Raw genomic sequence first — 22,284 nt, 5'->3', positions numbered from 1 at the left:
ATTGATTTTGTGTCAGTTCTAATCAGACACTGAATGGAGTAAAAAGTAACGTGCTCAAGTAATATCTTGTTTTAGCTAACCAAAAGAGCTTTTCTTAACAAGTTCAAGTTATGCTAAGCTAGAAGGAAATGTTTTCTCAGCAAATATGTGATGAAAAACAAAGCATGTTGGTGACACCTTGTTTTAGCTAATCAAAAGTTAGAGCTATGCTAAGCTAGTAGGCTACAAGCTTGGGTAATTTGAAAGATATTCACTGTGTCTGAAATCGCATAAGTACTACAGTACATTTGAATTTGAATTTACTTCACGACTGTCAAACAAGTATATGAAGTATGAATATGGGTTGTATGAATGAATGACGTACTACATCCTCCATTTTGTTACTGTCATGTGACCTACCAGCGTCAGTTTCGTTGCTTCACTTCCATTCATAAATCCTCTCCCTTGGCCTCATGGGATAATAAAGTGTCTATAGAAAAGATAGCAAAGGTCATCCGGGGACTTTTCGTCTACTGTTTTTTGAATACTATGTATTCAAACATATACTACTTTTTTGGGGTAATGTTTTTCGCATACTATACAATAGGGAAGTATTTGATTTCGGATTCATTTTAATTCGTTTTCAGCTAATATCTGATGAAAAACGTTTTTATGTTTGCGATATCTTGTTTTAGCTAATCAAAAAAGCTTTTCTTAGCTGGTTAGAGCTATTAAGATGCTACGTTGTTAGCCACCTGAAAGTGATTACATTTTAATCATAGTTTGCTTTGGAAATGTGAAAGATATTATTTCACTGGGCTCCAGAATAACTTTTCCACTGATTGCACTGGCGCTACCAACTTTCTGAGTTGGGCGCACCTTTTTTTCTTTTTCTTTTTTGCTACAACATAGGATTAATCAATGCATGCTGATGAATAGTTGTCTCAATCTTTTCATTTTTATATGACTTAATTCCTAAATTTCCTGAATTCCTAATGGACTATATGCACAGTTACTTCCTGGTTTTTGATAAGCCAGCTCGGGCATTTCCGGTGAACATTCTGTACTCATTACACATCCACACAAAACCATCAGTGGTTGACTTTTTAATGTTGTATTTATATTTTAATGGCGTTATCACACTTACCTAATTTGCCAATAAAGCAGTTTTATTGATTGCAATAAAGACTTGAAGAAACGCGATGTCTGTAATTGGACACGCACATGCAACATTTTTTCAGCACTTCAAATGTTATTTTTAATGTGATGACCAAAAACTATGAATATATACCAATAAATATTATAAAATCACTAGGTTTAGAAATAAACTTTGTCAAGGTGAGGTATCAAGTATTCACAAAAGTGTCATCAAGCTCACTGATTTCGGCACACTTTTGTTCAATAACTCGAACTAAAGTACACACTAAATCTTTCATTTTGTTTTCAAACGAAAGTGTGAATGATGATCGAATTTTGCTGAGGAATCGTCTTACATTTGAATAACTAAATTAATGCTAGGTCTGACTATTTAAGTGACTATATTCTGATTATAAACAAAGTATTACAATATTTATGCTGTTAAAGCTACGTCAGGACATTGAAGACACCAACACACCAGAAGTGACATTTCACCAGAGGTTTTCCAGCTGGCTTATATGGAAGTTTTAAAGAACGCTCCGTGCATATAGTCCATTGGCGCGTTTTATCATCAGTGTGCAATGCGCGTGTACGTTTGCTTTCTAGCGGTTAATGAACAGAACTACATGTGTCTTGCGGACACATGATAGTCAGAATATATAAACACTTAGTATAGGCGTACCGTAGTGATTCAGGATGATAAAAACACGGTTTGGAAAATGGATTCATGATGTACTCGTTCATTATATAAATTGTGTTCATTTTGAACACAAAAAGTTACGGATACAACAGCGTTCTGTTGCGCACGTGCAAATTTAACTGAGTGCATGACCACAGATGCGACCACATCAAATTCTAACTCGCACATTCTCAAAAAATTGTCGCAGTCTGGAACCCTGTTTCACATTTTTTAACTTTTTTCATTTTTGTAAACTGATTTTGTATCAGTTCTAATCAGGCACCGAATAGAGTAGGCTAACCATAAAACGTTACCTCAGCTCATAACCGTTTTGAGGTCTCTAGCAAAGCTAGCTGTGCTTGTTTCCCCAATGCATGAACGTGAACCTCTAGAGATATTGTTGTTGATTTAATGAGAAATTGTGATTGTCAACCAAAACAGCAGTTTACTCACCCTTCCCTGTCCAAACACACATTTGCATATTCATATATTTTGAAAGGTTGCTGCGAAATGGCGACATTAAGAGTTGGGTTTGCATATTTAGGTCATTTTTGAGCACATTTAGCGTTTAATAAATAGCCCCGCTGTTCCCCGCAGATCATGATGAATGCAGGGATTACGGGACATGCAGTCAGATCTGTATGAACACGCAGGGATCGTACAGATGCACTTGCACAGATGGCTTCAGCCTGCAGGCCAACAGACGATCCTGCAAAGCCAAAACAGGTGAGTCCATTTATCATCCCCGTTAGTTCAAGTCCAAAAAAATGTGCATTAAGCAACATGTATTTTACTTTGATTTTCAGCGGTGCTTTAACGGCACAAGTCTTAAGAAATAATTTAACCCATGAATAAATCAAATATTTGCTTGATTTACCATAAATGCTGGAGAGATGGATGACCATCCTATTTTTTTTTTTTTTGCACATTGCTCTGTGGTTGCAACAGTGTTCAGGTAGTTGCTAGCTTGTATGCAATATTGCTATTAGACGCCATATTGGATTTAATGGATGGATTCTTTTTCTGGAAGACGTTTCATCAGCTGAACAATCGATGTGTTGTTTAGCATCAGTACCATTCATTGAACGCACTGTATCTATCCCTTACAGCCTCGTTTTCATTCCTGTCAAAAAATGAAATATGGCGCTACCCTGACTGAGGTCTATGGAGCTCTGAGAGTTTTTAATGCATTGTTATGTGATTTCTATGGTGTTCTGGGTAGTTTCTAGCTGCTTGCCAAGGTGTTCTGAGTGGTTTTGGCACATTACTACAGTATGCGGTTGCTAGCCTGTTGCTAAAAGGTTCTAAGGGTTTTCTATCGTGTGATTTATTGTGATTCTGAGTAGTTTGTAGCCTTTTGCTAAAGGGTTCTGGTAGGTTTTTAACACATTGCTGTGTGATTGCTAGTTGCTAGGCAAGTCTAATGGGTTGTTTTAGGGTTAGAGGGTTGTTGAAATACTAGTATTGACACATAATAATAGCATTTTCTACAATGAATATCTTTTCTTAGCAAGAACCACTAGAAAATAAGTATCTAGTGTTGAAAACGAAGAAAGGTCAACAAACTCCACACTTGACATTTCACTCAGCATTTAAATGATAGTTGTCTTAACATTTTAAGAGATTAGATGGGTAAACACAATGCCTTCTGGGTCGTTTGATTGAACAGGAAAGCCTCAGCGGAGTAGCGTGATCACAGTGGCGATCATCCAGGCGCATTAGTATAGATGACACTGTCATTCGCCTGATACGAGTGTCAGTTACACTTATTGTCATCAATATGCAAATGGACACCGGCAAGTTGGCCTACGAAAGAGCCGTGGGAGAGATAAACAGGGGAAGCCTTAATGGAAAGTCAATCAGAGCCCATCCAGCCCGACCCGCAACTGTCTATCAAATTTAGAGATGATTACATGCTCACAGTTAATTGCTCTTCATGGTGTCTGTTCATTAGTGTAAAAGGGGGAAAGAAAACACAAGACGATCACAAAGTTTAAGTTTGGACAATTTGTGTCGCAGCAAGTGCGAGCTGCTTAATGAACCTGTGTTTTATTTTCTATATAGGTAAGCAAAAATGAATGTAAAGACTTATTTACGTTTATGTAACACCTAAATATTTATATTTTGTATGGGTGTTTTGGATCTTGATTCAGCTACATGCACTTTTATGTCCCGGGTTGCCACTTTTATATTCAGTTAACAAAAACATAATCAAGAGCATGTTACTGTTAATTCATATAAATCTGTAATTTTGTCAAATTATGCAGAAAATGTAAAATATTATTTCATTGTGTGTATTTTTTTTTTTTTACAAAAATGTTTAAAATGTCATTGACAGTGGTGGTAATTCATTTTCTAATTTATTTTACTTATTTCAGAATTTATTTATTAAATGTCCACAGTACCGAAATTGTGTTTAAATATGCTTTACATAAATAATCGCTTAATTTATATTTCACAGGAGATATTTATTATGATTTCCTCTAATTTCCTGCATTTTATGTTCCCTCTTTCAGATCCTGGCGATAAACCTCCGGTTCTGTTGACAGCAAATATGAATTCTATATCAGTTGTTTACCTCAATGGATCATCTATGCCAAATCTCAAGTCCATGGAGACAAATGGGACTCAAATAGTGGACTTTATTTATAGAGAAGAGTCACTCTGTTGGCTCTCAGTGGCGCAGGATACGGGTCAACTGTGGTGTGCCCGCATGACCAAGCTCAAAGTGTTTTCAGAAATACATGAGATAAGGATAGGTCAAAACCTGCAAAGTGAGTGTTTACGTCTATTCTCAAAGTGCAAATTAAGGAATGTCTTGTAACTTTGATGTTTTATTCAAAGCGAGTGCAAACTAATCTCCTTTGAAGTTTTTATGAACTTGAGTGTTTTGTTTTTAATGTCCATATAAATTTTCTCATTAGCCTTTTTTTCCCACTTTCTTTTACCTCTTGAAGTGTTTAATGATCTGCTAATGAAGTGTTTAATGTCAGAAGGTTAAGTGTGTCAAGTGTGCATGGCAAGTCACTGAATGTCAGTTGTTGCTTCTTTGAAGCACGCATGCATTTTTTATTGTTTCTAACTACCTGGTTCTGGTACTCTGCTGGTGCTCACATGTCTAAAAAAGAATCTCTTCTCCCATGTAGATGTGGAGCATATGGCCATCGACTGGTTAACAGGAAACTTCTACTTCATAGACAGAGTGAACGACCGAATATTTGTGTGCAGCGAACAGGGAGATGCATGTGTCACCATCATTGACCTGGACATCCAGAACCCAAAAGGCCTAGCGCTGGATCCCATCATGGGGTACGATCACTAAGACAACCATTAGGTCCTTTTATTTATGACTGGCCATTTACAGTATACTATACATGAAAAGGTAACAATCTCTGGATATAAATAAATATATATATATATATATATATATATATATATATATATATATATATATATATATATATATAAATATATATATATAAAAAAAAAATATATATACCTACAATAAATAATAATAATAATAATAATAATAAAAAATGACATTTAGAAATGTAATTATTTATTTACAGTTTATGTATACAAATATATCTACCATACTAATTGCGAGTCTGGACTATTTATTTTATAATATTAACTTAACTCAAGTGTTACAAACAAACAAAAACAGTTTTACAATTTTCATTAGTTTTTGAATAAAATGAGCAGATAATCAAATGTGATAAAGTACCTTTAATTCGTAAATTATTATATTACATTTAACAAATGAGTAAATAATAATAATAATAATAATAATAATGTTTTATATTGAACTATTAATTACTACTACTACTGTTATTAATTATAATAATAATCAATATTTTAATAAATAATAGTTTATATAATAGTAATAAAATAATAATAATAATGTTTTATATTTACTTAGTTTAATAAATATTTTATATTAAACTTTTGATAAATAAATAGAAAATATTTTATGTATAGTAATTTTATTAAATACAAATTAAATAAGAATTTGTAGTAATAATAATAATAATAATCAGTAGTTTAATAAATAGTTTAAATAGAATAAAGAGTTTATATTATTATTATTTTTAGTAGTATATAAACAATTTGCCTTTACATTACAAAACAAAAGTAACAAAATATTATGAGATAAGATACTATCATCAAGGTCATACCGGCCACCCTTACTTTCATTACACGGTCACTGAAGTCTAACTGGCCAGCTGAGAGAGGTTTACCATCTAGAAAGTCAAATCACAGTAAATATGACCTTTTAGAACCCTCTCCAAACAAATCGTTCATAATTCTTTGACCTAAACATAGATATTCAGCTATCTTAAAATGATCACACGACACGGAGGAGACTCGCGAATCAGATTTTCATGGGCGTAAATAAATCATCCTTATCTGATGTCGAGTCGTCTACGCTTCTGTGACGTGAGAAACTCTTTGGTCTCTTGGTAAACATTCATTTGTATGCAGTGCTGAGTTGTGCATGCTGTTTGGAGCAGTTTGCCGCTTTCAGACTGTGTGGACCGTTTTGTGCCACAGTTGTCGTGCGTAGAGTAATACGGATGACCTCCCCCTCTCTCATTCCTCTGTCAGTATGTGTTAGTATAAAAAGAAATAATATCATACTGCGGCCCATTCATTCAGCTCTTGCTCAGAGTGGCTCGCTTTAATTGCGCTGTTGCTACTGCGTTCAGCTCAGACACAACACTGTTTGGGTATGAGTGGATTGATTAAATCTTAAATGGCCTTGACTTTTGATTTCTTTTACATCAGGTAGATTCAGTTTAAAACCTGATGTGTTTTAACCCCTAGAAAACTGTTTTTCACGGACTACGGGACTATAGCCAAAGTTGAGCGCTGCAACATGGACGGCACCAACCGAACGAGGATAGTGGAGTATAAAACCGAACAGCCGACCGCCGTGACATTGGACTTGGTCAAGAAGCTCGTCTACTGGGCGGACGCTTATCTGGATTTTATCGAAGTTGTGGATTACAATGGCAAGAACAGACACACGATCATCCAAGGCAACTCGGTAAGACCAACGGTTCCAAACCTACAAAGAAGTGTGACCTCTAAACAACTTAACTATATAGAAAAACTTCCTGTGGATTTTTTTTTTTTTTTTTTACTCAACAGCCTTAATAGTCAGCAGTAAAGCTGTGATAGATGATGCTTCTTTGAATAACTCTTAAAGCAGTTTATTTTGAAGGCTATAAAGTTTGGCCTCTCTCCATTGCCCCTTCATCGGGGCCAAAAGTATGGTGATACAAAATTCATAGCTTCATAAATTCAGTATACATTTCATCCATTGTTCATAGAACGGGCCAAGGGCGCTGTCAAACTTTTTCTCCAAAACAATAGATAATCCATCCGCGGCTGTTTATCAGTGTTATGAGACATCTGGTGTTAACTAATAACCAGATGCAATACTTAGAAAATCCCTTTTAGAAAGGGCCTGCATGCAGGTGTTCATGGTTTACGGGAGTTATTACTGTAGTTGAAGAACAGCATTTGTATCAATTTCAGACGTTTTCCATGCTAAGTATCGTCTCGTGTTGCTGTTGATTCTGCTTGGGTTTTTTAAGTGTTTGGATTTGCTTTTACTGTTGATTAGATGTTGGATTTAATTTTTAATTGTTTTTAACCGTCTCATTGTCCCCTGTTAGAACTGTTAGCCTGGATGAGCATCGGGTTGTTTTGACCTTGCCGAGTCCTGGCTTCACGCTACAACTCTTTTGTGTGTGTTTTTAGTATTGATTTGTTCATCCATTTCCTGCAAGGTTCAGCTCTAGCAAATTCCCTGGGACCTTTATCGGAGGTTATATTGGTACTTTTTTCCTCAAAGCTGGCACTGAAAGATAACCTGAAATGAACTTTACTACCGCTAACTCATTTGTTTTTGCACATCAGTCTTTCTCCTCGAAATCAAAGCCTCAACGGTACCCGTCGGTAGTTTGTAGCACAGATGTGAAATCAAAGATCCCTGCGTATTTCAACCGGTGTCTGACTAGTTTATTCAGCTAAAGTTACATCGGATGGATTAAAGAAGCAAATAAGCAGACGTATTTGTGTCATGTTCAGAATTAAGTCGAAGAGGTGCCAAGGCCTCTAGATGAGTCTTTCTCTCTCTCCATTCCTGTGTTTCTCTCTCCAGGTGTCGCACCTGTACGGATTAGCGCTATTTGAAGATTACTTGTTTGCGACGTGCTCTGAACCCTCCAGAGAGAGCAAAGTGGACATATTTAGGATAAATCGCTTCAACAGCAGTGACACAAACACCGTTACCACTTTGGAAAGTGCCAAAGCCGTCCGAGTTTATCACAGACTGGCTCAACCTACAGGTAAACTTGTCGTGGGAGTGCAACTAATATAATCAGCAATCACTCATATTTAAAAATAGCGGTGACTTATTTATACTGAAGTAGTAAATTATACTGAAATGCTACTAGCTTCTGTTATTCATGAAAAACAAGAGCAGAATTCATTTGTAAAACGAGTGAACAAATTATTATATTGTGCACACGATTTAGTAAAACAAGGAAACAAATGATTATATCATGTGCACGATTAACTTAAAACGAGAGAACGAATTAGTAAAACGTGGTGACGTATTAGGGGTTGTTTACACAGCACTGTTTTCAACAAAAAACGGAAAAAAATGTATGCGTTCAACAACATCGTTTTGGGGGCCTGAAAAAGATGAAAACGGGTTTCAAAGTGCAAGTTTTTGAAAACGATACTGTTATCATCTCTGTGTAAACTGCAGAAAACGTGAATTTGTGAAAACGGTGACGTCATGCGCGCGAGTATTTACGTGTTCAGTCTATAGGCGTGTAGTGTTTCTTTATAAAGGGACATTGCCAACTTCTGGCCTGGCATGAATAAATCAGCGCTTTTAGTCGTTTTTTGCGGATTTGGGGTAACGGGGATCGTTTTGACAATGTTGTCGTCTGTACGCGAAAAATGCAAAGGAAAAACATTGTTGTGTAAACGTGCCCATAGTACGAATTGTTCTTCGTGGTCACAACATACATATTTTGAATTTGTGTCCAAATATCATAGAGTTTAATCTTTGACATAAACCAATATGGAAAGTGTTTTCTTCTCCATTTTAAAAGTTTATAGGCCTGTTCTCTTTCCGATATACACCATTAGTTGTTTTTTTTATATTTCGCATTTAGCATTTGGCATGTAGCATATGTGTGGTCGCTGATATTTCGCGATGCTCGCTCCTTGACGCTGACCTTTCTCTTTCTCCAGTCAGGACTCACTCATGCAGCCCTGACCCACACGGACGAAAAGGTGGATGCTCGCATATCTGTCTCCTGAGCCACAACTACAAATCACGCGTATGCCGCTGCCGGACCGGCCACGTCCTTGCCAGCGACGGGAAGTCTTGCAAAAGTGAGGGTCGCAAAATGCCAATTTCTCTTTCCTCTCTCCTCTTCTTGTAGCTCCTAGATGTCTGATTAGCATCTTGGAGACGGGTTTCTCATGTAAATGGTTTTAGGGGTATTCCCAAAGGAAAGGGTGCTGCTATCTGAAGCCATATATCAGACAGATGGCCCTTGTGGGTTTGTCGAAATGGAAATTTATGACCAAATTTATAGAGGCCCAAGATGCTGAAGAATGGACACGTTTCTGTGATTAATAGCGCACGTTCAGCACATTAAGGAGGAATACATGGGAAATTGATATGTTTTGTCTCTTGGCAGCAGGATCATTGACTATCAGAGAATGTGTGTGTGTTTTTGGGTGTGTACAGCTACATCAGATGATTTTAAAGTTTCTCCCGAACTTCAGATGGTATTCAGATATTATACACCTTTCTGAAGTTTTATTTTAGGGTTTTGATGTCCTTAAGAATATATATTTGCGGTATAAGTACCAAAAACCATCCCAATATATTTGTACAGCTCCTTTCTCAGGAGCTCTGCTAAGAACAGGTCTATTTTGGCCTGTCTAATTAATATTCACGAGCCTATCTTCTGATTGGCCTGTTGTTTTTTGAGTGACGCACGGCCAGGCCAACCACAGGTAGGGTCATGTATGCTGTAGCCTGCTGTGGCTTGGTGATGCTCACAAGTAAGGCAAATAAAACACCTGTAATGATGGATATTGCTGAGGGAAATGTTATCTGGCCTTATATGTTCGAGCCGGACTCAGACCCTGAATCGGCAACAACTGGAGACAAACAGCCACCTCCTTACTTTCGCCGTTATTGTAAGTATATGAGTATTGTATATGTATATGAGTATTATAGTTACCATTGCATCAATGCTGCACGCAGGTTTAACGTTAACGCTAATTTAAACGGTCTGTAAACAAACTCAGACTTTTTTGTTGTTGTCAAATTCGATTTAAATCTCCGAAATATGTACGTTAATAGCTAGTTATACACTGACTTTGAATGATGTGGTTTCGTGACAGTGGGCAGTGCTCGGGGTGGTGACTGAAGGCGGTGACTGAGTACTTCTGACATCACATTTTTACGGAAGACACAACGGCTCGTGAAAAGGCACAGCTACTTTATGCAGGCTGTGTGCATTTGTCTGTGAATTGACTGTTTTGAAACTTGTTTGGTAGTTTCGTAGCCCCTAGACCTCTGTTATCATGAGAAATTTCATTTTTGACAATATGGGACCTTTAACAGTAAAACTGCATTGAAAATCATTTAGTTTCTTAAATATATTACCTACAGTTTTAACGTAGTGTACGAATCATGATGTACCCAGTGATGAAAATATTGTAAATTTGCTTTTTCTACATCAGTCAAACAATTGTATATCTAAAATGGTCGAATTAGAATTCATAATAAGGCGTTGTCACATTTTAATGGTTTTGGACAGAATTGTACTGAAATTATACTACTAGAATCAGTTATTCGTGAAACAAGAGCAGAATGAATTTCTCTGTAAAATGTCATACTTTTTCACCAACCTTTTTATATGCAACAATTTATGTACAACTACAATTTGGTTTGCAAACAATTGAGCAATATCTTCTGCTCGTTCCATGAATGAGGCCCAACATAGATGACTCAAACTAAGAAACTACGTGTGAAGATACAATTTTACTGCGATTTTTGTCAAATCTGCAATATCTACATTTATTCATGCTATGGAAGCCCACTCCACTTCAGAGTAAAAAAAGATAAAAGCAATTGTATGGTAAAGTTTAAAATAAGAAAAGCAGTCAAGTACTTACCCTAAAGTTCAATCCCTTACCTAAATCCTTAAATCTAACCATGATTATAACTTGAAAAACAATTTGTACAAGCCAGATTCTTTATCTGACAATTTCGTCAACTTTTACAAATTATTACGAGAGTGTGTCACCAGGTGACTTTCCACATTTACATCCATTGATATTATTCAGAACTGTGATGTGTCACTCAGATTGCAGCAATCATATAATACTCAACTGATGTGCGTCAAATGCAGGTGTGTATCGGCTATTTTATAGTGGCTTTGAATGTAGCTCGTCCAGTTGAGTGTTTTGTTTTTATCTCAAGTGTTATAATGGGATGTTGTTTCCAGGCTGATTCCAGACTTGTAATTCATTCGTTATGAATGAGTTGAAGTACCATTCATTTGTAAATTATTTAATTCACTGGATTATGCAAGAACATGCATTACGACATGGTTATTTAAAGTACTGTAGTTCACCCAAAACTGAAATTTCTGTCTGTCTTACCCTAGGGGGCATTAATAACATTGTGCGTCAATGATTCTCACGTCTCATGACTGAATTGCATGCAATGAAACCTCTGCCATATTTGTTTTGAGAGCAGCAGAATTGTTGCTTTTGATTCGAGAGTCAATAACAGCTCAAATTCCTGTACGTTCCTCACTCAAAGGAATCATTTGGCTTCAGTCCCGTTCGAAGTTATACAAACACAATTGTTCTTGCTGGGTTCCTCTAAGCCTTCATCCAATTTTCTGTGTCTCCCTTGATCTCACTGCCAGACCTAATAATAATTGCAATCATCATGTTTGTACCATTTCAGCTCGCAAGTAATGCATTTCGAAAACATTGTGCTTCATACACGTGTCCCTCATTTTACTGCCCCCACTTAGGACCCTGTTTGTCCCTGGTTACTTTTACACACACACATACATACTCAGATACAATTGCAAACACAATATAACTGTTATGCACCAAAAGATGATTTATTCGATAGAACCAAATCAGTGGAACTAATTCTGGTTTTAATTAAGCTAATGTAATTAGCTTGAGCCTCTCGCTTTGGATACATTTTTGTCAAAGGCTTTAATTTGCAGAACTGAATTGAAAACGGAGGCTAATTATGTCAATTAATTAAGCTCTGACAGTACTGTGGCAGAAGGCTTATTACGTTCCGCCACTGCATTTGTTTACTTGGGTAATCGTGTCTTCTCAGAACCAAAGAACGAGCTGTTCCTGTTTTACGGAAAAGGACGACCCGGAGTTATCCGAGGTCTGGATATGAATATCAAGTCTGGCGATGAACATTTGATTCAAATCGAAGGGCTTGTGAGTCCCAGAGCGCTGGACTTCCATGCAGAGAGCAGCTACATCTACTTTGCCGACACCACAAGCTTCCTAATCGGACGTCAGAAGACAGATGGAACCGCTCGGGAAACGATCCTTAAGGACGGTATGTTCATCATTCACTTACCCAATGCTTTATTCTGAGAGATTAATGTTTGCTTTTGTGTAGTGTTATTGTGGAAAAAGCAGTTAAATATTCTCTAACGAACTCATTTTCGCTCTGGCTCTGTAATGAATCATCTGTGCAACCATGCGGCATGGTACGGTAGAAGCAGGCCACCTGTACTTGAACGCTTCTGTTGCCGATGTTTTCCAAATGGGATGTTATTCATCATACATTTTGTGCAATTCAGTTGTCGGGGAAGCTCGCTGGTCGATACCGCATAATTCCACTAGGAAGAATTAGAGGAGGACAGTGATTAATTGAGCTGTCTTTGATGTTATCAAGCAAAAAGAACAACATTTTCTCAATATGTTTCTGCTTCTCTTTCTCCAGAGCTGGATAACGTTGAGGGTATTTCGTTGGACTGGATCGGTAACAACCTGTTCTGGACAAATGACGGTTATAGAAAGACCATCAGCGTGGCCGGGCTGGAACGGCCCTCTCAGACCAGGAGAACGCTTTTAGAAGGCAATATGTCTCATCCCAGAGCCATTGTTGTGGATCCTCTAAATGGGTAAGCCCATGATACCTTTCCTGCTTACAGCAGCATTTAAAAGCTTCTTCTGCAGGGATTTCAGTCTGCTAAAGCCTTGGACAAAAACCAGCTATTTAGAGTGCACTGGGGGGCGGGGATGTTTGCCCTTTGCGCTTAGAGATTTCATCAAGAAATTTCAATAACCGAGCGCTTTCTCTGTTTTCATTAACAAAAAAGCCCTGAGCTGGTATCAGATAATAATACTAAAAACAAACATTGTACTCCTATATACCATGGTACTCTCTGGTGTCAACTTCTTTGAAACGATGCCAGGTTAACAAACATACATTTATTCAATATTGTTGTTCATTTAAATGAAAGAGAGGAAGTAGCAGAAGTACCATTGTGTCAAAGCGAGCTAATGCGAACATCCTTATTCGATGTCATTGCTCAGATGGAAAAGCTTAAAGGGAATATGGAGAGACCATGACTGTAAATCGCTGTCTTGGCAGAACGGTGAAGCCTGACTTAAGAGGTTTAAAAGTTTAAAGGCAGGTTCTGGTTTCTGCTTATATTTTAGTGACTTCTTTCCGTGTGCTGTACACTTGACATGTTTATCCTCGTAATGGGTTTTTGGATTGGGTAGTCTGTTTTTTAATAGCTTCGATGTCTTCGAATTTTAGATCATTTGCAAAAAAGACTTGGAGTCTTTGGAATAATTACGAGTAATCAGTTTTAATCTGCAATTAATCTGCAATTGTGTTACTGGAAATTGGTTTAGAATTTCAAACAGTCCAAGTTTTTTTTGAACTTCGGATCACCGCTTAAGCTTTAGCTGGCGGTATGCTGAATATTCAATACCTATCCCATCTTAATCTCTCCCCTTTCAAATCCTATTTCACTCTCTAAAAACTGTCCTTTCCATGTCCGTCCTTCCGTATCCCATGTACACATGTCATTTCCTGTCTGCGCTAACATGATAAGATGGAGGATTAGCTGTTATGACTCTAGGTCCTGATCGCATTTGCTCTCCCTCTCCATCACTCGGATGATTTTCCTGTTCACAGCAGGTGCTGTCACTCAAAGCCCTGCCTCATGAGTTATTCAACAGGTCACTGAATATGAGTGGGGGAGTCGATTCCCTCTGTCATGTTATGTTAGGCTCCGTTCAAATGTGCAAGGCCGTGTCACAGTGTTAAGTTTATGTGGTGAAATGTGAGAGGTTTGAACTTGGAAAAATAGGACCTTGTAAGAGTTGCAGAACAAAAAGTTTTGGCTCCCAAAGAATGAAGTATTAATAACATCCAATTGTGAGAGCCTGTTTTTTAGGTTTTTAGGTGGTTAAGTGAGGACATTGTCCTCAATACTTTTGAAGGATTTTTTTTATTTTTACGGTGACCTGTCTTCTACAAGGCATCTTTGAGCAAACCCAGCTTAAGATCATAGCTGTGTTTTGGAACATGGTACTTGGTTATTGAATTTAGTATGAATATGTTAGCCTTAAAGGTGCTCTAAGCGATGTTGGGTGACGTCACTTCTTGTTGACGTTCAAAGTATTGTCAAACAAAACGGAGGCTAGCTTGACCCTCCCTCCTCCTCATGCCGTCCCACTCCTCCTCCCTTCCGTGCTTCCTGAAAAAGTCATGAACCATTTAGAAAAAACAAACTGGATTTACCCACCTGTCCAGCAAAAACAGAGCCACCTGAATTTCGGATTGGAAGCCCTTCTGCCGGCAGAGTTCTCGCCACCTTTTGAACGCTTTTCCGATGTAAATTCGGGACTTTGCGCGTTCCTTCTCCTTTTCCCTATTCTTTATTTGTTCATCGGAACGTCGTCTCTTTGGTCGCGTATCGGCCATATCAAAATTCTGAAGAATGTACATTTTTAACGTTAAACATCGTTGTCGTGGACATCTCTCCTCTAGCTAACTTCCCTCTTCATGCTTCTCTCTCCTCCACTCCCCACACCCCCCTTCATGTGCACGCACACTAACCCCCCAACCCCCACCCCCACCCCCAAATCATTCTTGTCGGTTATTGGCTGGAACACTGTTTGTTATGTTTCGTGGTCCAGGCTGGGCCAGTTTGTTTTTCGTGCCGTTTGTGGAGCCTGGGCTGTTTACAGAGACCGCGTTTTTTTACTGTGTGTTCAGGGGACAGGCAGCTAGCGGATCGTGACATCGCTTAGAGCACCTTTAAGGTTAAGCTAGTTTGCTCCAAAACAATGACAAAAATTGCATTTAGAAGATATAAGCATTCAAAATGTAAAGTCTCTCACTTTCACCAATATGGATCAGTGATATTTATGACATCACTCTGCACTTCAGCTTCTTATTCGATTTTTCTGTCCCGCCCCCCCCTACACTATAAATAGATGCGGAAGCTGCGGCTGAAATCGGTCACTTGTTCACACTATTACTATTTTCTACATGGTGAATGGCACATAGTGCACTATATAGGGGATAGGGAACGATTCAGTGTAAATCTGCTTTCCATTAGGGTGAATTAAGTTTCATATTACATCTAAAGGGAAAACTATTAGACTGTGGCTGGCTCTGGCTGAGATGTGATCTAAACGAAACACTTTTGGCTATTTAAAAAAAAGAGGAGGAGCTGCTTGATATGTCCCGCCCTGTTTTCCTGTTTCAAGGGAAATTACATCAATGCACTGATAACGCTGCATGTTTCAAGGCATTTCAGTGGGACTTTAAGTATTCCAAACCAGTCATTTGCTGGTCCAACCTAGTCAACGTTCCAAAAACCAACTTTACCACCTTGAGCTGGTACAACCAGCTGCTAGCTAGTTTGTTGCTGGTCCAAGATGGTCTACCAACTTATGATCAGCTAGAAACCAGTTACAATCAGGGCTTGAGATTAGCCTTTTTGCGCACCAGCCAATGTTGCAAGTGTTTTTCCAAAATTACAAGCCACTCAGCATTTTCACTGGCCATAATTTTGACATCGATACCATGATGAAAAGCTGCCATATAGATTTTTAATATTATCTCATAATTTGGCAGCAGGTATATAGTTTGTTGTCACTTTAAGACCTGACGCATAGATCCATTACAGTATATTACACATGTTTTCTTTCTCAGCTGTTTATGTTCACTTAAACCATAACTGACTGTGTTTGTGAATACTCGCCAAGACCGGCATTTTGACATTATTTTGTGTGTATTTGACTCTATTAGTGCAAAAAGCAGCGAAAAAAACCTCAACTTAAGAGTGAGAAGTCGCTTTATGTGTGCGCACAAAATCTGCGGGAATGAGTAAAATTATGCGCATTGCGTGCAATCTCACGGCAAAATTCAAGCTCTGTAAGTAGAGTAGATTAAATGAGTGATTGAGGGGAGCCGGGTTTGTGTGTCAACTCTTTGTTGGCGAAAAAAAAAAAAAGAAGCAGGTATCATGTATCTATTCTGCTGGAAATGAGTATTGGAAGCGTTTCAGATATTTGTACTCTCCTACAATATAGTATGCTAAAAAAAATAATTTCCCCAATGAGCTACTCTGAAGTTTTTGGGTTTGGTTTCTGGCATTCATTAAATCCACATAAAACTGTCCAGAGCAGCATGGAAATTGATGCCGGTCTAAGCTGGTCCTGTTTAGCAAGGTTTCATGACCTTAAATATGTATTTTCTCACTGGGTTCCTTAGATGGATGTATTGGACAGATTGGGAGGAGGATGAGTTAATTGACAGCAGAGGACGAATAGAGAAGGCCTGGATGGATGGATCTCATCGCCAAATCTTCGTCACATCCAACATGCTGTGGCCCAATGGCCTCACCTTGGACCATTCCTCCAGCGTCATGTACTGGTGTGATGCCTACTTTGACCACATAGAGAAAATCTACCTCAACGGCAGCCACAGAACGGTTAGTAAATGAGTGAGTCAGTTCTTTAGTTCTCAGACACCTCTGTTCCACTCTATGTTCATCTCAATGTGTCACTGTGACTCACAAACGTGTTCTACTTTTCACAGGTGGTGTACAGCGGGAAAGAGTTGAATCACCCATTTGGGATTGCGCATTATCAGAATTACATATTCTGGACGGATTACATGAACGCCTCGATATTCCGTCTGGATTTGTCATCTAATGATGTTGCACTAATGCGGGCGGAAAGACCACCTCTCTTCGGGATTCAGGTTTATGACCCGCAGAGCCAGAAAGGTAAATATGAATATGTATGCTGTATGCCGTAATTAATTCTTGAAGTCTTGCCAAAGGCTGCAGTGATATAGAACTTTGCTTTCTAGAAGCTCAAGGATTTAAACCTTCAAACTTCTGAGGGGTGGTCTGAGTCTTTATATATCACCATTCCATAGCTTTGCCCAGAGGCCTAACCCTGTTTTGGCGCACACTTGTTATACTGTACGATATATGGAAAAATATATATCACTCCGCATGTGTTCACCTTTTAAACAGCTGAACATTCTAGAAACTAATGCCACACTGGCAAGTCCCTGAATTTGAATAAATGCTTTGCAACTGATATTCCCAGAGTAGGATACTTAATGGTAATTTTAACCTTAAGACTTCATGATCCAAGCATTTTTGGGGCCTGGATCAAATAAGCCTAACTTCTCTCATATTTTAAAGGCTAATTTGAAGGCATTTGCAGGACTTTTGAATGATTTGTCCTTCTGGGGTTCTGGATCCAGATCCCCTTTTGTCTTCAGCGACAAGCAATTATTCTAAAGAACTGGGCAGCTTTTTGTGGCATCTATACACAGTGTATGACATTTTTCTCCATCGCTCTACCATGCAGAAATATGTACATCACAATTATGAGAAAATTAACTAAGGCTAAGTCTACATGAAAAGGCATCTTTTTCTCCACTATTGGCTTTCCGTCCACACTGAGACAGCGTTTTTGTTCTGAAAAACTGAGATTTTTGAAGATGCTGCTGTCCCAAGTGAATAAACTTAAACCTGCTGTTTTTGTGTTGGAGTGTCCACTGTGGAAAAAGGAGATGTTTGACAACGATGTCATATGTTTAGTCATTGTCAATCACCAGTAAGTGGTGAGATATTTTGCTAATAAGATGACTGTGCCAGTAGAATGGTGTAAGAACTTTATTATTATGCTCTCTCAGTGAGCTTTGATTCGTTTTACCCATGCACCGTAAGATGATTTTAGCATTTTCTGACAAGAAATGCTTGAAAGCGGAGAGTGTATTCAAATGCACCCGGATTAATGTAGACAGATTTGCACCAGCTGATGATGACTGTGTTTTGTGTCATGTAAACATTGTACTTTATTTGGTGGCTTAACTCGTTCTTGACTGAGTATGGCATTGATCAAAACTGACCTCCTAGTTGTATGCGTCATTGGAGCTAGTAAGGTGACTGAGGGTGATAATGAATGTTTGTTTCTGTCTTCGACTTTTGCTGAAGGTTAATCGCTGTGACGGCTCCTGTAGAGTTACTCATATGTTGCCTCTGGTAGAGATACTAAATGTCATTCTTAATGACACCCAGCCAATGGCAGGCCAGAAATGGCCAAGCTATCTCAGGTACAGTATTCATGTAAATATATAAATCAGCAATGGCAATATAAATCAGGCTTAAATGGTTCTTAAACTTCAATGACCAAGCAGGGGGGTATTGATGACTGCGGTCTGTTTTAACAATATCTTCAAGTGCGCTATTTCCTTGCCAAAGAAAGAAACTTATCCGCAAATGGGTCTCGGAAAGGGTATCCAAATGGGACTTTTTAATGGGTAGTGCGAACATTTCCAAGGCGGTTGATGGTTGTAATTCGTATTCTTTTATTCTTAACAAGCAGCTTTAAAATCATGTTTACACTACTGATTTTGTCCAGATGTTCTGTGCACCATTGCGGCACCTGTGAACTCAACTGTGCTGAATATATAATAACCTGGCAGAGCATTTTAGCTTTTAGCGGAGATTATGGGGCTTTGTTTATAAAACAGCTCAAATTCAAACTTTACTAACCATGTCTGGCTGTTGTACCAGTACTTGTGCAACATCTGTATGCATTTTAGATATGATAATTAGCGTGCACTCATTAACTCTTTCTTGAGATGTCACTGAATATACATGGTACATGTTGACTTAGCATATCAATGCTGCTAAGTGCATGTTTCAAGCATATGGGAAAAGCAAATGGGATAATGTTTGCTATTTATCATTTTACGAGCTTCACTAAGCTCTGTTCAGGAGTTGAGTTAGAGTTGTTGTCACGTTATGCTACATTAACTCGCTACGACTTGGGTATCATTTGCTCAGAACTGTTATTCTATGAAATGGTCAGTGGTTTCAGTTTAAAATCTCGTATTCACATAAAATGTTTATCGTTGGCCTGAGGAAATGATATAGATGTCTGAACGGTTTCGCCTTTTACTGTAGACAAAAAAGATCTTTTCATACCTACTCTGCATTATAATATGGTGCATCGTGATATTTTAATTAACATAATTAACATGATCTGCTTTAATCCACATTAATCTCTGTAGATGATTCAGTGGACACATGGTCCATAGTGTCCAATTGGTGTCATCTTCACTGGGAGTCTATGCCAGATATGCGTACATCATTGATTTTAATGGAGAAAGATCAATGTCCATTAGACAAGAAGCATGTCTCCCTTCTGGATTCTGTACTTAACTGGGAGTGCTTTTCGCTTTGGAAAAAAAACATTTGATAGTTCATTCGGAGTGCTTGGACACGGAGTTAGTTGAAGTCTATGGTAACAAATTTGATTTATCACTCATAATCTTGTTTCTTGCAAACTTGTGTAGAGTAATAAAACGCTACAAAAAATATTATACTGCACAGTTCATTTCAGCTCATTCAGAAGGTTCAAGTACAATAATCAGGTTACTGTGCGTTAATCTTGTCCTTGCATCTGTCCTTGCTTTATTTGACATCTTCACCTGTGTATAATGTCTCCAAACTGCATTTATCTGTCTTTTTGTTTTTCCGCAGGTAATAACCAATGTTCTGTGAATCACGGTGGCTGCGGCCCCTCGGCTCTGTGCCTCGCCACACCGGCAGGACGTGTGTGCGCCTGCGCAGATGGTCAACATCTGGAGAAAGATAACATCACCTGTTCATGTAAGCTTCCATTAGTCTTTTGGGGAAAAGTTATCATTATCCAGGCACAATATGATAAATGAACAATAATTTGCATAATATGAGAAACAGAAATATTACTGGCCACCGAAAAATTGTCTGGTTAGAGCTGGTGTAATTGATTGTTATTCTGAGATTTACTTTTTTTTTATCATCATAATAACAGTGCTATTGAGTATGTGGTAGAACAGAATATGCAGATTTTGTTGGCACCCACAGACTAGTCAATAATGGTGGCGTTTGTGGGAAATATGACTGCAGATCAGATATGTTTGTTAAGCTGAATATGCCCATTGATTTCCAATTCCAGTGGGGGAAGTAAATGCCTCGGCTCAACCTGCGGTTTGGCTGAAGCCGTCTTTGTGTTTGTGTTTGCGTGTGGTTTGGCTTTAAATCCATTGTAAACTCGTGTGGATCCTGTTTTGCTAACTTTTTATTTTATGTGTCATTATAAGTAACAGTGGAAGTGTGCGTGTCAGGTTTAAACATAATTCAGAATTGGCTAACTTTACAATGTAAGTCTACATTTAAGTACTGAATAATATTAACAACATGTGCTTATGGTTATAGTTAGGAATGGGGTTTGGTTTAGTTGCATGTAATGTACTGTTACTAATACAGTAAGTATATGTAACAAGGACACTGCCAAAATTTTCACTGACCCCAACACAAAAAACAAATAAATAAATGAAATTAAAATAAAAGTTTTAGTTGTTTTTGATCCATGTGACCTTAATAAATAAGGTTATGACACCATAAACCACTAGCCTAACTCATACATTTTAAATATTGTTAAAGACAGTCAGTATTAAAATAAGAACAAATTACAAATAATGTAATTTTGTGCAAAAATTATTATTTTTTTGTGCATTTCTTGTGTGTAAAAAATGTATTATGTGCAAAAATTTGTTAAAATCATTACATTCTAACATTGTAACATTACAATTAAAAAAACAAAAATAATGATTTTATTTTTTAATTCACTAAATTAAAAACAAAACAAAAAAACACTTGTAGGTTTAAAATTCTATTCTAAATATGGCACATTTATTGTTCATCAAAAAATATTTTAGCAATATGTATATTTTAGTCAGAATTATTGCGCTCGTCTGCGAGCATGGCCGTGGCGGTGCTCGTTCACGGAAATCTGTGGAGTTTGGCGGAAATTCACTCCTGACTGTAAAATGGAAATATTTGCACGAGTTTCTAACATTTACAGATGAAGAATATACCTGTGAAATGTAGGTTATGCACTGTGGAAAGCACAACATCTCAAACACATTACACATCTATCTATCTATTACACAAGTATCTATCGGGTCAGTAGGTTACATGTATCTGTCAGAGCATCTGGGGCAAGCCGCTTTAAGGGGCGTTCACATATCGCATCTAAAATTGTGTGGAAAGCGCGGCCGAGTCTGTCGTTGCTATGCAACCATGAACTGCGCTCTTCATGATGACGAGGAAGTCTCAGCAAAGGATTAATTGATTTCTAGCCCTTGCATTAGCTTTACTACTAGATATATTTATGGAGATGAGAAATAAAAACTTGCCCTGTACAGCTATGATCAGCTGTTCGGCCGAGCTTTCGATGTTGTTACGGAAAGGCCGAAGCTGATCGGTTGTTTTTTGTCACATGACCTTGCGGCATTCTGAAAAGTTGAGATTCTGTCATCTCGCTGCGCCTGGAAAAAACTTTGCGCCTACATTCGAAATAACGAACTTGAGCGTGCAGAAGACGCGATATGTGACCGGCCCCTTAAACGAACGGTAAACGTGTAGTTTGTAGTGAGGTCTGTTGTTATGGAAAGAAGGAGGCGGGAACCAGTGAACATTTAATCACTTTAATAAAAAAACACAAAACGAAAGTAAAGGCGGAAGCCCCTCATGGACAACTGCCGCACAAATAAACAAAACATATCATCTGTTTAAGCCCAAAGAGACTTCCGTGAAGATGCAGCACTGGCCCGATCGGACAAGTGACACTTCCGTCAACTGGCCTGAGTGTCTTTCACGCTGTCCCCGGGCCATCGGGCAGTCCTCCCAGCTTGCAAAAAGTCGTCTATTAGACGTTGAATAGACGTAAATCTTCAACGTCTAATTACGACTTTTCAACGTTGAAAACCGGTCGATCTTCAACGTCTTGATGCAATATGTAAAACTCTTAACATTTATTTGAGATAATAATGAACATGG

General features: G+C 38.1%; 1 protein-coding gene across 1 annotated transcript in view; it reads left to right on the top strand.

The window, feature by feature from the left end:
- Positions 1-22,284, top strand: part of lrp1ba (low density lipoprotein receptor-related protein 1Ba) — a gene marked incomplete at its 5' end in the record, with an annotated part of 237,412 nt that overhangs the window by 66,007 nt on the left and 149,121 nt on the right. The window contains 11 exons of the mRNA XM_084415835.1: positions 2,393-2,521; positions 4,312-4,569; positions 4,942-5,104; positions 6,623-6,845; positions 7,968-8,154; positions 9,074-9,217; positions 12,216-12,452; positions 12,843-13,023; positions 16,644-16,863; positions 16,971-17,160; positions 19,942-20,070. Of these exons, the coding sequence (XP_084271961.1) occupies positions 2,393-2,521; positions 4,312-4,569; positions 4,942-5,104; positions 6,623-6,845; positions 7,968-8,154; positions 9,074-9,217; positions 12,216-12,452; positions 12,843-13,023; positions 16,644-16,863; positions 16,971-17,160; positions 19,942-20,070 (2,061 nt within the window). The remainder of the gene's footprint in view (positions 1-2,392; positions 2,522-4,311; positions 4,570-4,941; positions 5,105-6,622; positions 6,846-7,967; positions 8,155-9,073; positions 9,218-12,215; positions 12,453-12,842; positions 13,024-16,643; positions 16,864-16,970; positions 17,161-19,941; positions 20,071-22,284) is intronic.

Source organism: Rutilus rutilus, assembly GCF_951802725.1.
Source record: "Rutilus rutilus genome assembly, chromosome: 8".
Lineage (NCBI taxonomy): Eukaryota > Metazoa > Chordata > Actinopteri > Cypriniformes > Leuciscidae > Rutilus > Rutilus rutilus.
This window is presented reverse-complemented; position numbering and strand designations above follow the sequence as displayed.